General features: G+C 61.8%; 2 protein-coding genes across 2 annotated transcripts in view; one reads left to right on the top strand and one right to left on the bottom strand.

Moving 5' to 3' along the window:
- The first annotated feature begins 1,025 nt into the window (after nucleotides 1-1,025).
- LOC129047124 (splicing regulatory glutamine/lysine-rich protein 1-like) lies at nucleotides 1,026-5,400 on the top strand. The gene is made up of 3 exons (XM_054518406.1): nucleotides 1,026-2,043; nucleotides 3,349-3,382; nucleotides 4,949-5,400. The coding sequence occupies exons 1-3, from the start codon at nucleotides 1,144-1,146 to the stop codon at nucleotides 5,398-5,400; spliced, it is 1,386 nt and encodes a 461-aa protein (XP_054374381.1). The 5' UTR covers nucleotides 1,026-1,143.
- A 2,288-nt stretch (nucleotides 5,401-7,688) lies between these two features.
- LOC118701231 (venom factor-like) overlaps nucleotides 7,689-17,059 on the bottom strand; it is a 29,814-nt gene continuing 20,443 nt past the window's right edge. The window contains exons 29-40 of the mRNA XM_036405860.2: nucleotides 16,351-16,514; nucleotides 15,372-15,530; nucleotides 13,959-14,109; nucleotides 13,792-13,843; nucleotides 12,985-13,072; nucleotides 12,632-12,718; nucleotides 11,797-11,902; nucleotides 11,244-11,333; nucleotides 10,299-10,385; nucleotides 9,687-9,770; nucleotides 9,097-9,232; nucleotides 7,689-8,246 (exon numbers count right to left, since the gene is read on the bottom strand). Coding sequence (XP_036261753.1) covers nucleotides 8,105-8,246; nucleotides 9,097-9,232; nucleotides 9,687-9,770; nucleotides 10,299-10,385; nucleotides 11,244-11,333; nucleotides 11,797-11,902; nucleotides 12,632-12,718; nucleotides 12,985-13,072; nucleotides 13,792-13,843; nucleotides 13,959-14,109; nucleotides 15,372-15,530; nucleotides 16,351-16,514 — 1,346 coding nt within the window. The 3' untranslated portion in view covers nucleotides 7,689-8,104. The remainder of the gene's footprint in view (nucleotides 8,247-9,096; nucleotides 9,233-9,686; nucleotides 9,771-10,298; nucleotides 10,386-11,243; nucleotides 11,334-11,796; nucleotides 11,903-12,631; nucleotides 12,719-12,984; nucleotides 13,073-13,791; nucleotides 13,844-13,958; nucleotides 14,110-15,371; nucleotides 15,531-16,350; nucleotides 16,515-17,059) is intronic.

Below are 17,059 nucleotides of genomic sequence, written 5' to 3'. Positions count from 1 at the left end.
GGGACAATTCCCATCCGTGACGTCACGGCCGGGAGGGTCCCCAAAACCTCCCCTCCCCCCCCTCCCACGGTGTCGCCGCTTCCTCGCGCCTCTGTCCCCGCCCCCGCTGTCGCTTTTGTCGCCGGTGCCACCCCCCGGGTTGGGTTTGTCCCTCCCTGGTGTCGCCGTTGTCACCGAGGGGTCCCCAAAGTGTCCCCAAAGTGTCACCCCTGGTGTCCCCTCGGTGTCATTGTCCCCTCCTCGATGTCCCCTCAGTATCACTGTCCCCTCCATGATGTCCCCAGCCCCTCCCCGATGTCCCCTCAGTGTCACTGTCCCCTCTCCGGTGTCCCCAACCCCTCCCCGGTCCCCTCCTCGGTGTCCCCAACCCCTTCCTGGTGTCCCCTCGGTGTCATTGTCCCCTCCTCGATGTCCCCTCAGTGTCACTGTCCCCCCTCCGGTGTCCCCAACCCCTTCCTGGTGTCCCCTCGGTGTCACTGTCCCCTCCTCGGTGTCCCCAACCTCTCTCCGGTGTCCCCAGCTCCTTCTTGGCCCCCCCTCGGTGTCGCCGCCCCCTCCCCGCTGTCCCCGCTCCATTCCCTGATGTCCCCGCTCCCTCTTCGATGTCCCCGTGTCCCCTCCCCGCTGTCCCCGTGTCCCCACCCCGTTGTTCCAGTCCCCTCCCCGCTGTCCCCGGTGCATTCCCTGATGTCACCTCTGTCCCCTCCCCGCTGTCCCCTCCCCGTTGTTCCAGTTCCCTCCCCGACATTCCCCGATGTCACCTCTGTCCCCTCCCCATGTCCCCTCCCCGCTGTCCCCGGTGCATTCCCTGATGTCACCTTCCCGGTCCCCTCCCCATGTCCCCTTCCTGATGTCACCTCTGTCCCCTCCCCGATGTCACCGTGTCCCCTCCCCGACACCCCCGGTGCATTCCCTGATGTCACCTCTGTCCCCTCCCCGATGTTCCCCTGTCCCCTCCCCATGTCCCGCTCCATTCCCTGATGTCCCCTGTCCCTCCTCGATGTCACCGTGTCCCCTCCCCGCTGTCCCCTCCCCGCTGTCCCCGCTCCATTTCCCGCTGTCACCTCTGTCCCCTCCCCGCTGTCCCCGTGTCCCCTCCCCGTTGTTCCAGTCCCCTCCCCTGTGTCCCCGGTGCATTCCCTGATGTCACCTCTGTCCCCTCCCCGATGTCACCTCTGTCCCCTCCCGCTGTGGCCCTGTCCCCTCCCCGTTCCCGTCCCGTTAAAAGCGGCCCCGCTCCGCTCTGTCGCCGATGTCGCCGCGATGTCGCCGCTCGCCGACCCCGAGAATCCCGCGGCAGCCGCGCGGCCCTGCCGGTGCCTCTGCCCGGAGCCGGACCGGGACCCGAACCGGGACCAGAACCGGGACCAGAACCGAGGCTGGGACCGGGACAAGAGCCGGGACCAGAACGGGCACCAGAACTGGGACCAGAACCGGGATCAGAACCGGGACCAGAACCGGGACCCGAACCGGGACCAGAACCGGGACCAGGACCGGGACCAGAACCGGGATCAGAATCGAGGCTGGGACCGGGACCAGAACTGGGACCAGAACCGGGACCAGAACCGGGACCAGAACCGGGACCCGAACCGGGACCAGAACCGAGGCTGGGACCGGGACCGGGTGTGGGACATGAAGGGGCACCAGAACTGGGACCAGAACCGGGACGGGAACTGGGACCAGAACCCGCACCAGAGCCAGAACTGGGACCGGAACCGGGACCGGGTGTGGGACATGAACCGGGACCAGAATCGGGACCGGAACTGGGACCAGAACCAAAACTGGGACCGGAACTGGGACCGGGACGTGAACCGGGACCGAGACCAGAAATGGGACATGAACCGGGACCAGAACCGGGAAAAGCACCGAGACCAGAACTGGGACCGGGACCGGCACCGGGACCCGGAGCAGAGCCGGGACCATTCCCGGTGCCGGTGCCGGTGCCGCCGCCTGCTCCCGGCGCTCGCCGCCATCGCCGCCCTGGCCGCGCTCGGAGCCGCCGCCGCCGCCCTGGCCGCGCTCCGGGGGCCGCCCCCGGCGAAGGTGGGCACGGGGGGAGGGGTCTGTCCGTCTGTCCGTCCGTCCTGGGGGCGGGGTGGCCGCTTGTCCCGGGGTCGGGGTGTCCCGGTGTCCGTTTGTCCCGGTGTCTGTTTGTCCCGGTGTCCTGGTGTCTGTTTGTCCCAGTGTCTGGTTATCCAGTTACCCTGGTGTCCGTTTGTCCCGGTGTCTGTTTGTCCTGGTGTCTGTTTGTCCCCTCCTGTCCGTTTGTCCTGGTGTCCAGGTCTCCAGTTTTCCCGTTATCTGGGTGTTTTTCCTGGTGTCTGTTTGTCGCGGTGTCCGTTTGTCCCAATGTCCGTTTGTCCCAGTGTCCTGTTGTCCAGGTGTCCGTTTGTCCCTGTGTCCTTTTTTCCCAGTGTCCGTTTGTCCCGGTGTCCGTTTGTCCCAGTGTCCTGTTGTCCAGGTGTCCGTTTGTCCCGGTGTCCTTTTTTCCCAGTGTCCATTTGTCCCAGTGTCTGTTTGTCGCGGTGTCCATTTGTCCAGGTGTCCGTTTGTCCCAATGTCCATTTGTCCTGGTGTCCATTTGTCCCAGTGTCCATTTGTCCAGGTGTCCATCTGTCCTGCTGTTTGCTTGCCCATGTGTCCGGTTGTCCATCTGTCCAGCTGTCCGTGTGTCCCGGTGTTCATCCCTCTGTCCGCCCCAGTGTCCGGTTGTCCGTCTGTCCAAGCGTCTGGTTGTCTGTCCATCCAGGTGTCCATCTGTCCGTCCGCCTGGGCGTCCATCCGTCCGCGTGTCCAGTGACCAGCCTGGGGCTGTCCAGGTGTCCGTCCGGCCGTCCGTCCGTCCGGCTGTGTGTCCAGCTGTCCGTCCAGGTGTTTGTCCGTCCTGGTGTCCTCCTTGCCCTGGGCTTTGTCCGTCTGTCCGGGTGTCCGTCCGTTCTGGTGTCCATCTGTCCATCCAGGGGTCCATCCTGTGTTTCCCACCTTCCCTTCTTGGGGACATTGGGGACACCTTGGGGACATTGGGGGCACCCTGGGGACACCCTGGGGACACCCTGGGGACCTTGGGGACACCTTGGGGACCTTGAGGACATTGAGGACACTGGGGACATTGGGGACAATGAGGGCATTGGGGATACCTTGGGGACACCTTGGGGACACCTTGGGGACCTTGAGGACATTGAGGACACTGGGGACACTGGGGACACCCTGGGGACATTGGGGACCTCTTGGAGACACCTTGAGGACATTGGGGACAACGAGGGCATTGGGGACATTGGGGACACCTTGGGGACACCCTGGGGACCTTGGGGACCCTCCTGCTGACGTTGTCCCCTCCTGTCCCCTCAGGCTGCCACCGCTGCCCACATCCTGCTCAGCCCCGGTAAGTCCTGAATGTCCCCTCATGTCCCCAGCGTCCCCTCCTGTCCCCTCCTGTCCCCTGATGTCCCCCAATGTCCCCCAATGTCCCTCATGTACCCTGATGTCCCCCAATGTCCCCCAATGTCCCCTTCTGTCTCTGATGTCCCCTGATGTCTCCGATGTCCCCTCCTGTCCCTGATGTCCCCTCCTGTCCCCTCCTGTCCCCCCCTGTCACCTCCCCTCCCCTCCCCGCACTCATCTCGAAATTGTCACTCGGGCTCCTCGCAGAGGAAGTGCCACCTCCTGATGTCCCCTCCCCCCTGTCACCTCTCCCGCCACATCCGGGGGTGGCAAAGGCGGCGTCACGGAGTGTCCCCACAGAGTCATTGTCCCCACAGAGTCATTGTCCCCACGGTGTCATTGTCCCCACGGTGTCACGGAATGTCCCTAAGGTGTCCCAGAGTGTCCCCATGGTGTCATTGTCCCCACGGTGTCATTGTCCCCAGAGTGTCACGGAATGTCCCTAAGGTGTCCCAGAGTGTCCCCACGGTGTCATTGTCCCCACAGTGTCATTGTCCCCACGGTGTCACGGAATGTCCCTAAGGTGTCCCAGAGTGTCCCCACAGTGTCATTGTCCCCACGGTGTCACGGAATGTCCCTAAGGTGTCCCAGAGTGTCCCCACAGTGTCATTGTCCCCAGAGTGTCACGGAATGTCCCTAAGGTGTCCCAGAGTGTCCCCACGGTGTCATTGTCCCCAGAGTGTCACGGAATGTCCCTAAGGTGTCCCAGAGTGTCCCCACGGTGTCATTGTCCCCACGGTGTCACGGAATGTCCCTAGGATGACTTGGAATGTCCCCGAGATGTCACGGAGTGTCCCCAAGGTTTCAGGATGTCACGGAGTGTCCCCAAGGTGTCCCAGAGTGTCCCCAGGGTGTCATGGAATGTCCCCGTCTCTGTAGTCTCCAGGGTGTCACGGAGCGTCCCCAAGGTTTCAGTGTCCCCAAGGTGTCACGGAAGGTCCCTGTGATCCCCAGGGTGTCCCAGAGTGTCCCCAGGGTGTCCCAGAGTGTCCCCAACCCCACCCAGTGTCCCCAGTGTCCCCAGGCTCCCTCCTCCCCTCTGTCCCCCTGTCCCCAGTGTCCCCTGATGTCCCAATGTCCCCAATGTCCCCAATGTCCCCAGTCTCCCCAATGTCCCCGCTGTCCCCCCTGTCCCCTGCTGTCCCCCTGACCGTGTCCCCTCTGTCCCCAGGCTCACTGTCCCCATGTCCCCAGTGTCCCCATGTCCCCAGTGTCCCCTGCTGTCCCCCTGACCATGTCCCCTCTGTCCCCAGGCTCGCTGTCCCCATGTCCCCATGTCCCCAGTGTCCCCCCTGTCCCCTGCTGTCCCCCTGACCGTGTCCCCTCTGTCCCCAGGCTCACTGTCCCCATGTCCCCATGTCCCCAGTGTCCCCAGTGTCCCCTGCTGTCCCCCTGACCATGTCCCCTCTGTCCCCAGGCTCGCTGTCCCCATGTCCCCGCTGTCCCCATGTCCCCATGTCCCCAGTGTCCCCTGCTGTCCCCCTGACCATGTCCCCTCTGTCCCCAGGCTCGCTGTCCCCGTCCCCCCGCTGGCGTTACCAGGACGGCGTCCAGGGCGTTTTCCAGAGCGGTGACATCCGGCCGGACACCTCGGGGACATCGCTGCTGGTGACGTCCGGCGGCCTCTACCTGCTCTACGGCCAGCTGGGTGTCACCTGCACGGCGGCCAGCTGTCCCCGAGGCGCCGTCACGCTGCGGCTGCGCCGCGCCGCGTCCCCGCGGCCGCTGCTGGCCGTGCCCCTGTCCCTGCCGCCCGCGGCCGGCGGCCACCGCCAGCGGTCAGCGCTGGCCCAGGCCGTGGGGCAGCTGCGGCCTGGGGACGTCCTGAGCCTCGAGCTGGCTGGGGACACCGCTGGGGACACCGCTGGGGACACCGCTGGGGACACGGGTGGGTGGCAGCTGGAGCAGGAGGAGCGCGAGGGGAACTTCGTGGGGCTGCTGCGGATCGCGGGGGGGTGACAGCGGCCGGTGGCACCCGGTGGTGGCACCGGGGTGGTGGCACCGGGGTGGTGATGAGGGCCTCGTGTCCTGGTGGTGGCACCGGGTGGTGGCACCGGGGTGATGATGAGGGCCTCGTGTCCTGGTGGTGGCACCGGGTGGTGGCACCAGGGTGATGATGAGGGCCTCGTGTCCTGGTGGTGGCACCGGCCGAGGTGGGGCTTGGGGACATCTGGGAGTCCCGAGTGTGGAGGTTCGGGGACATCAAGGGACATGGGTGACATCCATGGCTGGAGGTTTGGGGACATCAAGGGACATGGGTGACGTCCATGGTTGGAGGTTTGGGGACATCAAGGGACATGGGTGACGTCCATGGTTGGAGGTTTGGGGACATTGAGGGACATCGGTGAAGTCCAAAGCCAAAGGTTTGGGGACAAGACCCCCCCATGCTCAGAAATCTGGGGACAAGGGACATCGGTGACATCGGTGACATCCATGGTTGGAGGTTTGGGGACAATGCCCAGAGATTTGGGGACATTGGACATTGGTGGCCTCCAAACCCCAAGGTTCGGGGACAAGGGACATCGGTGACATCCACGGTTGGAGATTTGAGTGACAAGATCCCTGTGTCCAGAGATTTGGGGACATCAAGGGACATCGGTGACATCCAAACCCCAGGGTTTGGGGACAAGACCCCCATGCTCAGAGATTTGGGGACATCAAGGGACATTGGTGACCTCCAAACCCCGAGGTTTGGGGACATCAAGGGACATCGGTGACATCCAAGGCTGGAGATTTGGGGACATCAAGGGACATCTGTGACGTTCATGGCCGAAGATTTGGGTGACAAAACCTTGTCCCCAGAAACTTGGGGGCGCCAAGTGACGTCGGTGACCTCCGGACCTGAAGATTTGGGGACATTGAGTGACATCACTGACCCCCCCCCAATCTGGTGCTTGGGGACATTTGGGGACCTCATGGACCCAGTGCTGGACATTTGGGGACATTTGGGGACACTTGGGGACATTCGGGGACCTGGTGCTGGACACTTGGGAGCTCCTTGGGGACATTGGGGACGCTTTTGGGAGGGACGTCCCTGCTGTCCTTAACGAATTTTCGTCCTTAATTAATTATTGTTCTTAATTAATTATTTATTAATTATGCTCCTTAATTAATTATTTATTGGTTAATGAATAAATTTATTTATGGATTCTTTTTACCGCCTCGATTGTCCCCAAAAAAAACGGGGGTGACAAACCTGGGGTGGCACTGAGGGGACATTGGGGGGGTCTCCACCTTCAAATCCCCCAAAATTTGCCCCAGACCCCCCAAATTTGCTGAAAACCCTCCCAAAATTTGCCCCAGAACCCCCAAATTTACCCCAGAACTCCCCAAATTTTGCTGAAAATCCGTGAAAATTTGTTCTGGAGTCCCCCAAAATTTACCCCAAACCCCCAGATTTACCCCAGAACCCCCCCCAAATTTGCTGAAAATCCCCAAAAATTTGTTCTGGAGTCCCCCAAAATTTACCCCAGAATCCCCCAAATTTAACCCCAGAACCCCTAAATTTGCCCCAGGGTGTGGGGACTCCAAACTCTGCACCCCAAATTTGGCACCCAAAATTCTGCACCCCAAACCCTGAACCCCACAATTCCCACCCCAAACACTGCACCCCAATCCCCGCACCCCAAATTTTGCACCCCACGTTTCCCACCCCACACTCTGCACCTGGGGCAATTTTTGGGGGGGATCTGGGGTAGATTTTGGGGATCATGGGGTTAAATTTTGGGGAATCTGGGGCAAATTTTGGGGACTCTGGGGCAATTTTTGGGGTCTTGGGCAAATTTGGGGGTGATGGGACAAATTTTAGGGCTCATGGGCAAATTTTGGGGGGTATCCGGGGCAAATTTTGGGGGTGGGAAATCCGCGGTGCAGGATTCGGGGTGCAGAGTTTGGGGTCCTTGACTGTTGTAGTGTCCCCATGTCCCTCATGGTGTCCCCATGTCCCCTCTGGTGTCACCCTGTCCCCTGTGATGTCCCCATGTTCCTTATGGTGTCCCCATGACCTCTCCGGTGTCCCCACGTCCGTTATGGTGTCCCCACATCTCCCATGATGTCCCCATGTCCCCTTGGTGTCCCCATGTCCCTTATGGCATCCCCCACATCCCCTGTGATGTCCCCGTGTCCCCTGTGGTGCCCCCATGACCCCTCTGATGTCCCCATGTCCCCTGCCATGTCCCCATGTCCCTCACGGTGTCCCCATGTCCCCTGCCATGTCCCCCCCCCCTTCAAGGACACACCAAAGCCAATTGCTCAGAAATGACTTTTTTAACCAAAAACAAACAAACAAACAAACAAAGGCGGGGAGGGGACAAAAAGTGACCGGACAAGAGCGGTGACACCCCAGAACCGGGTGCCACCAGCAGGGTGGTGACACCCCAGGGAGGTGACACCCCAGGGAGGTGGCACCCCAGGGTTGGTGACACCCAGGGCTGGTGACACCCAGGGTTGGTGGCACCCCAGGGTTGGTGACACCCCAGGGTTGGTGACACCCCAGGGTTGGTGACACCCAGGGTTGGTGACACCCCAGGGTGGTGACACCCAGGGTTGGTGACACCCAGGGTTGGTGGCACCCAGGGTTGGTGACACCCCAGGGTTGGTGGCACCCAGGGCTGGTGACACCCCAGGGTTGGTGACACCCCCAGGGTGGTGGCACCTCGGGGACTCAGGTGGGACAGCCGAAGAACGCCATGTTCTCGGAGAACTCGACGAAGTCCTGGCAGCGGCGCTGGAGCGGCGCGTCCTGGCACGCGGCCTCCGAGGGCCACTGCTCCAGCCAGGTGTCCTTCCCAATCAGGTACCTGTACCTGGGGACACGGGGACAGCTGGGGACACGGGGACGGACAGGGGGACATGGGGACAATGGGGATAATAGGGACAGTGGGGACAATGGAGACAGTGGGGACAATGGGGACAGTGGGGATATAGGGGTGGCCTCTGAGGGCCACTGCTCCAGCCAGGTGTCCTTCCCCATCAGGTACCTGTACCTGGGGACACGGGGACGGACAGGGGGACATGGGGACAGACAGGGGGACATGGGGACAATGGGGATAATAGGGACAATGGGGACATGGGGACAATGGGGATACACAGGCAATGGGGACACAGGGGACAGCCGTGGGGACATGGGGACAGTGAGGACAGCCGGGGGGACAGCAGGGACAGTCATGGGGATAATGGGGACAATGGGGGCAGTGGGGATTATAGGCATATAGGGGATATATGGGGACACAGGGGACAGCCATGGGGACATGGGGACAGTGGAGACAATGGGGACACAGGGGACAATGGGGACAGTGGGGGCAGTGGGGATAAAGGGGACAATGGGGACAGTGGGGGCAATGGGGACACAGGGGACAATGGGGCAATGGGGATATGGGGGCAATGGGGACAGCCATGGGGACAATGGGGACAGTGGGGGCAGTGGGGATAAAGGGGACAACGGGGACAATGGAGACAATGGGGACATTGGGAATTCAGGGGACAATGGGGACAATGGGGATATAGGAGCAATAGGGACAATGGGGCCAGTGGGGACACAGGGGACAGCTGGGGACAGATGTGGGGACATGGGGACAGTGGTGACAGTTGGGACACTGGGGCAATGGGGACAATGGGGTCAGTGGGGACAATGGGGACATTGGGCCCGTGTCCTACTGTCTGCCGCTGGCCCAGAGGTCGCTGGCCTGTCCCCAGACCAGGTAGTCCTGTCCCCTCTGCAGCCTCAGGGTGTCCCTGCACTGCTGGTGGCTCACGAAGGTCCTGTTGCTGCCGGCCGGGTTCTCGTCCGTGCCTGTCACCGTGATGTCACCGTGATGTCACCGTGATGTCACCGTGGCACCGTGTCACCTCCACCCACCAAACAGGGCAGCCGTGGTGGCAGCACCCCCACAGTGGCACCAGCTGTGGTGGCACTGGGTGCCTCCAGCTTTGCCAGCAGCCTTGGTGTCCCCAACGTACTGGGGTGACACTGACCCCACATGGGTGACACTGACCCCACATGGGTGACACTGACCCCACGTGGGTGACGCTGACCCACGTGGGTGACACCAACCCCACCCAGGTGACACTGACCCACCTGGCTGTCCCCAACCAGCGCACTTGAGTGTCCCCATCTCCAGGTGACCCCCACCATGTCCTCCCTCATGGTGGCCTTGTCCCCAGCCCATGGTGGCCTTGTCCCCACCCCCGAGGTGGCCTTGTCCCCACCCCCGAGGTGGCCTTGTCCCCCCCCATGGTGGCCGTACCCATCTTGATGACCGACAGCACCTCCATGACGTAATTGTCGTAGGCCGGGGTCTCCTCCTGTGCCACCACCCTCACCTTGTACACTGCCAGGGGACACATTGGGGACAGTGGGGACAGTCACCCCCGCCAGGGTGGCCCTTCCGTGTCCCCTGTCCCCACCGTGTCCCTCCCTGCTCCCGCCATGTCCCCGATGTCCCCAATGTCCCTGATGTCCCTAACGCCACCCGCCATGATCCCTTATCACCCCATGTCCCCAGTGTCCCCAATGTCCCAATCCCCCAACGTCCCCATTGTCCCCCAATGTCCCCAATGTCCCTGATGTCCCCAGTGTCCCCCAATGTCTCCATTGTCCCCAACATCCCCATTGTCCTCAACGTCCCCTATGTCCCTGTTGCCCCCAATGCTTGCAATGTCCCCATTGTCCCCTATGTCCCCAATGTCCACTCCCAATGTCCCTGATGTCCCCATTGTCCCCAATGTCCCCAATGTCCTTGATGTCTCCAACATCCCCAATGCCCTCCAGTATCCCCATTGTCCTCCACATCCCCATTGTCCCCAATGCCCCCACTGTCCCCATTGTCCCCACTGTCCCCAGTGTCCCCATGTCCCACCGAAGTCCACCCCGGGCTCGCAGGCCTTCTCGATGCGTTGGTTGACCGTGATGTCCCTGGGCTCCTCCTGGCGCTTGAAGCAGCTCTCTGTGGGGACACCGTGGGGACATCGTGGGGACATTGTGGGGACATCACAGGGACAACACCGGGATATCACAGGGACATTGTGGGGATGTCATGGGAACATCACGGGAACATCACTGGGACATCGTGGGAACAACATGGGGACATCGTGGGGACATCACGGGGACACAGCCATGACAAGGTCAGCTGTGGCAGGGACGTGTCCCCATCACAGTCATGACATGTGACATCTCATCAGTGACGTGTCCCCACCAGGGTCGTAATGTGTCCCACCATGGCCAGGACATCTCCCCACCATGGTGACATGTGACATCTCATCATTGATGTGTCCCACCATGACCATGACATGTCCCACCATGACCATGACGTGTCCCATCACATCAACGTGTCCCACCATGGCCATGATATGTCCCCATTGTGGTGACATGTGACATCTCATCATTGACGTGTCCCACCATGGCCATGAAGTGTCCCATTGAATCAACGTGTCCCACCATGACCATGACATGTCCCACCATGGCCATGAAGTGTCCCATCACATCAACGTGTCCCACCATGGCCATGACACGTCCCCATCATGGTGACATGTGACATCTCGTCATGGATGTGTCCCACCATGGCCATGACATGTCCCACCATGGCCATGACACATCCCCATCACATCAATGTGTCCCATCATGGCCAGGACATGTCCCCATCATGGTGACATGTGACATCTCATCATGGATGTGTCCCACCATGACCGTGACACGTCCCCACCATGGCCATGACGTGTCCCATCACATCAATGTGTCCCACTATGGCCATGACGTGTCCCACCCTGTCCCCGTGTCCCACCCTGTCCCCGTGTCCCCGTGTCACCTTCGGCGCAGCGACAAACGTCCCCCTGGCAGATCTTGTTCAGTTTCCCTCCCTCCTTGTCCGGGTGGTAGAACCGGGTGCAGCGATCATCTGCGGGGACACGGGAACATCAGGGGACAGGTGGGACAGCTGGGAAAGCAGGGGACAGCGGGGGACATCAGGGGACAGCTGGGACAGCTGGGACAGCTGGGAACAGGGACAGGGATGGGACAGGGATGGGGACAGAGGGAACAGGCACAGGGACGGGGTGGGAACAGTGACAGTGACAGTGACAGTGACAGTGACAGGGACAGGGACAGTGACAGTGACAGTGACAGTCACACACTGATGCTGTAGTAGCTGTAGACAGTGACAGAGACAGTGACAGTGACAGGGACAGTGACAGTCACACACCGATGCTGTAGTAGCTGTAGACAGTGACAGGGACAGTGACAGTGACAGTGACAGTGACAGTGACAGTCACACACCGATGCTGTAGTAGCTGTAGACAGTGACAGTGACAATGACAGTGACAGTGACAATGACAGTGACAGTGACAGTGACAGTCACACACCGATGCTGTAGTAGCTGTAGACGCTGACGGCCGCGGGCTGGATCAGCCCCACCTGGAACCTCTGGTGGGCCTTGAAGGCGAAACACTCCTGGGCCCTGTGTGACACCTGGGGACAGCGCGGGGACAAGGATGTGGACAGGGGACATTGATGGGGACAGGGACAGCCATGGGGATGAGAACAGGGACAGGGACAGGGGACAGGGACAGGGGACACAGGCAGGGGACAGGGAGAGAGGAAAGGGGACAGGGACAGGGACAGGGGACAGGGGGGTGGCACTCAGTCAGGCTGCGAGCCACCTCCCCAGCGCGCCCGGTCCTGTCCCCAGCCATGTCCCCGTGCTGTCCCCACCCATCCCTGTCCTTGTCACCACCTTGAGACTGTTGCTGTCACCACCCCTGTGCCCAGCCCTGTCCCTGTCACAGCCCTGTCCCCCTCCTGTCCCTGCTCATGTCCCCAACTCCATCCTGACCCCTGTGCCATCCCATCCCTGTCCCTGCCCCTGGCCCCATCCCTGTCCCCCAACATTGTCTCTGTCGTGTCCCTGTCCCTGTCCCCCCACCATGTCCCTGTCCCCGTCCCTGTCCCATCATGTCCCCATCCCTGTCCCCCCTTGTCCCTGCCCCTGCCCATGTCCCCATCCCTGTCCCCCAACCTTGTCCCTGTCCCTGTCCCTGTCCCTGTTCCTGTTCCTGTCCCATCATGTCCCCACCCCCGTGTCCCCATCCTGTCCTATCCCTGTCCCACCTTGTCATTGTCCCATCCTGTCCCTGTCACCACCCCAGTCCTGTCCCCACCCCCTGTCCCCAGTGTCCCCAGTGTCCCCAGTGTCCCCACCTTGTCCAGGTAAATGACGACGTTGCTCCGCTCTTTGTCCTGGTCCAGCTCGAACTTGGAGATGTACCTGTCCACGCCCTCAGACAGCTGGGGACAGGGACACAGTGACATTGGGGACAGTGGGGACAGTGTGACATTGGGGACAGTGTGACACCAGGACCATGGGGACACATGGGGCCAGCAAGGATGTGGGGACACAAGGACGCACATGTGGCAATGAGGGGACATGGTGGCACATGATGGCACAAAGACTTGGGGCCCCTTGTCTTTGTCCCCATGTCCCCCTGTGGTGTCCCCATGTCCCCGCAGTGTCCCCATGTCCCCCTGTGGTGTCCCCATGTCCCCTCACTGACCCTCCTGAGGTCCTGCACGTCCGGTGTGAATCCCGTGAGCATGGACACGTCCAGGATGGACATGGTGGCATCCACGGTGTCCAGGTACCTGTGGGGACACAGCTGAGGCCACCCCGCCTGTCCCCACCCCCCTGTCCCTCCCGAGGTCCCCAACGTCCCCATGGGACAAGGTGAGTGCTTTTTGTCCCCAGTGTCACCATCCCTGTCCCCAGTGTCCCCAGTGTCCCCTGTGTCCCCATCCTTTCCCTGATATCCCTGTCCCATGGTCCCCAATGTCCCCAGTGTCCCCAGTGTCCCCATCCTCTCCCCAATGTCCCCGTCCCAGTGTCCCCAATGTCCCCAGTGTCCCCATCCTTTCCCTGATATCCCTGTCCCATGGTCCCCAATGTCCCCAGTGTCCCCAGTGTCCCCATCCTCTCCCCAATGTCCCCGTCCCAGTGTCCCCAGTGTCCCCAGTGTCCCCAAAGTCCTCAGTGTCCCCAGTGTCCCCAAAGTCCTCAGTGTCCCCATCCTTTCCCTGATGTCCCTGTCCCATGGTCCCCAATGTCCCCAATGTCCCCAATGTTCCCAATGTCCCCATCCTCTCCCCGATGTCCCTGTCCCCAACATCCCCTCTCTGTCTCCGTTGTCCCCAGTGTCCCCAATGTCCCCAGTGTCCCCATACTTTCTCAGCTGTCCCTGTCCCCAATGTCCCCAATGTCCTCACCCTGTCCCCGATGTCCCCAGTGTCCCCATTTTCCTCCTTGTCCCCAGTGTCCCCAGTGTCCCCAGTGTCCCCAGTGTCCCCAGTGTCCCCAGTGTCCCCACCTGGTGCAGATGTTGATCTTGACTGTCCTGATGACATCCTCCTCTTCCCTGCCTGGGTGGGGACACCGAGGTGACATCGAAGGTGACACGGGGCGCTCACAGAGGGGACACGGGGAGGGGCTGGCGGTGACACCGCCAGGACAGGGAGGGGACAGTTGGGGACCCACCCTTGTTGACCTCCTCCACGTCCACGCTCAGGTGGAACTTGTCACACTTGTCCTCCCTCTCGGGGACCTTGGCGTGGTACACGGTCACCACCGTCATTGTCCCCTTGCCCACGCCCTCGGCCTTGACCGTGAAGTCCTCGTTGTGCTTGGTCTGAGGGGACAGGGGACGGTGGGGACATCGGAGGGGACACTGGGGACATTGGGGACATCGGGAGGGGACATCGGGAAGGGACATTGGGAGGGGACAGGGACATTGGGGACATTGGGAAGGGACAGGGGATGTTGGGAAAGGACAGGGGACATCAGGAGGGGACATTGGGAGGGGACATTGGGGACATTGGGAGGGGACATTGGGAGGGGACATTGGGGACACTGGGGACGTGGTACACGGTCACCACTGTCATTGTCCCCTTGCCCACGCCCTCGGCCTTGACCGTGAGGTCCTCGTTGTGCTTGGTCTGAGGGGACAGGGGACACTGGGGACATTGGGGACATCGGGAGGGGACATTGGGGACATCAGGATGGGACAGGGGATGTTGGGAGGGGACACTGGGAGAGGACAGGGGACGTTGGGAAGGGACAGGGGATGTTGGGAAGGACAGGGGACATTGGGGACATTGGGAGGGGACATTGGGGACATTGGGAAGGAGACAGGGGACATTGGGAAGGACAGGGGACACTGGGGACATTGGGAAGGAGACAGGGGACGTCCCCAGGAGGGGCAGGGGACATTGGGAGGAGATAGGAACAAGGGATGTCCACAGGGTTGAGAGCACACAGAGGGGACAGGGAAGGGACAAAGACAACGGTGGCCGTGGTGATGGGACGGGATTGTCCAACGAGGAGACCCAGAGGTGACAGTGCCAGGTGACAGTGCCAGGGGACAGGGGACAGGGTGACAAAGTGACAGGTGACAAGGGCCTGAGACATCCCAAACCTTGAGAGGCCACAGAGGGGACAGGAGGGGACACGGAAAGGACAACGGTGGCCATGGTGATGGGAGGGGATTGTCCAACGAGGAGACGCAGGGGTGACAGGGACAGGTGACAATGCCAGGGGACAGGGGACAGGGACAGGTGGCAAGGACAGGGACAGGAACAGGTGGCAAGGACAGGGACAGGTGACAATGACAGGTGACAAGGACGGGTGCCAAGGACAGGTGACAGGGACAGGTGACAAGGACAGGTGACAGGTGCCAATGACAGGTGCCAGGGACAGGTGCCGAGGACAGGTGCCAAAGACAGGGACAGGGACAGGTGCCAAGGACAGGTGGCAAGGACAGGGACAGGGACAGGTGCCAAGGACAGGGACAGGTGCCAAGGACAGGTGACAAGGACAGGTGACAATGACAGGGACAGGTGACAAAAACAGGTGCCAAGGACAGGTGCCAAGGACAGGTGCCGAGGACGTTACCTCGGCGGAGCGCGCCACCAGCGCGTTGCGGTTCTCGATGCGGTACTTGACGGGGCTGGCGCGGCGCGGCAGCAGCACCGACACGTCCAGCTCCAGCTGCTCCTGGGCCTGCGCGGACACCTGGTACTGGGCCAGCGCTTGGAACACCAGGATGGTGGCCTGAGGGGACACCGGGGTCACCAGGGCTTGGGGACACCACCTGTGTGTGCTGGGCCAGCGCTTGGAACACCAGGATGGTGGCCTGAGGGGACACCGGGGTCACCACAGCTTGGGGACACCACTTGTGTGTGCTGGGCCAGCGCTTGGAACACCAGGATGGTGGCCTGAGGGGACACCGGGGTCACCAGGGCTTGGGGACACCACCTGTGTGTGCTGGGCCAGCGCTTGGAACACCAGGATGGTGGCCTGAGGGGACACTGGGGTCACCACAGCTTGGGGACACTGGTGGAGAACCCACAAGGGCTCTGGGGTGGCCTGAGGTGACTTTGGGGTCACTGGGGCTTGAGGACACTGGTGGAGAACCCACAAGGGGTCATGGGTGGGCATGGTGGCCTGAGGGGACATTGGGGTCACCAGGGCTTGGGGACACCAGCTCTGTGTCCACCTGGTACTGGGCCAGGGTTGGAACACCAGGATGGTGGCCTGAGGGGACATCGGGGTCACTGGGGCTTGGGGACACTGGGTGGAGAACCCACAAGGGCTCCGGGGTGACAATGGAGGCCTGAGGGGACATTGGGGTCACCGGGGCTTGGGGACACTGGTGGAGAACCCGCAAGGGCTCCGGGGTGGCCTGAGGGGACACCAGTGTCACCAGGCCTTGGTGACATCACCTGGAGCTCCCCAAACTCTTCTGAGCGCCCTTTGGCTCCTGCGCCACCCAGGACGTCCCCAAAACGACCACGCCCCTCCCTGTCACCCCCAGCGCCGCCGGGTGTCCCGGGGATGTCCCCGCGGTGGCCGGGGCTGTCCCGTGTCCCACCTGGGTGGAGCCGTAGCCCCCTCCGTAGTAGTTCTGCTGGGCCAGCCACCGGACCACGGGCCCGGCCAGCTCGGCCTTCTCCATCTGCACCAGGGCCAGCAGCGCGTAGGACGTGCCCTCGATGTTGTAGGTGCGGGCGTTGCGCTCCTCCCAGCTGGCCCCATCTGCGGGGACATCGGGGACACCTTCGGCCACCAGGGACCCCCACGGCCACCTCAGCCCGGCCACAAATGACAGCCCCGGGTGAGGCGTTATCTCAGGAGGGTCCTAAACCACTTCTGGAGAAGCTCAGGAGGACCCAAAACCACCTCCTCTTAGCCCAGATCTCAACCCTGGGTGAGGATTCAGTTCTGGAGAACCTCATGAGGACCCAAAACCACCTCCCCTGACCCCAAATTCCAACCCTGGGTGAGGATCAGTTTTGGAGAACCTCATGAGGACCCAAAACCACCTCCTTTCACCCCCATTTTGACCCCTCTTGAGATGTCACCTTTGAGAGAACCTCATTAGAACCCAATCCCACCTCATTTCACCTCAATTTTGACCAATTTCCACGCCAGGTTTGGTGTCATCTTTGGAGAACCTCGTGAGGACCCAAACCCACCTCCTTTCACCCCAGTTTGACCCCTCTTGAGACGTCACCTTTGGAGGACCTCCTGAAGACCCAAACCCACCTCCTTCCACCCCGATTTTGACCAATTTCCACCCC

Source organism: Molothrus ater, unplaced genomic scaffold, assembly GCF_012460135.2.
Source record: "Molothrus ater isolate BHLD 08-10-18 breed brown headed cowbird unplaced genomic scaffold, BPBGC_Mater_1.1 matUn_MA167, whole genome shotgun sequence".
NCBI lineage: Eukaryota > Metazoa > Chordata > Aves > Passeriformes > Icteridae > Molothrus > Molothrus ater.
Note: the sequence above shows the minus strand (reverse complement) of the source record. Positions and strands in the feature narration are given on the sequence as shown.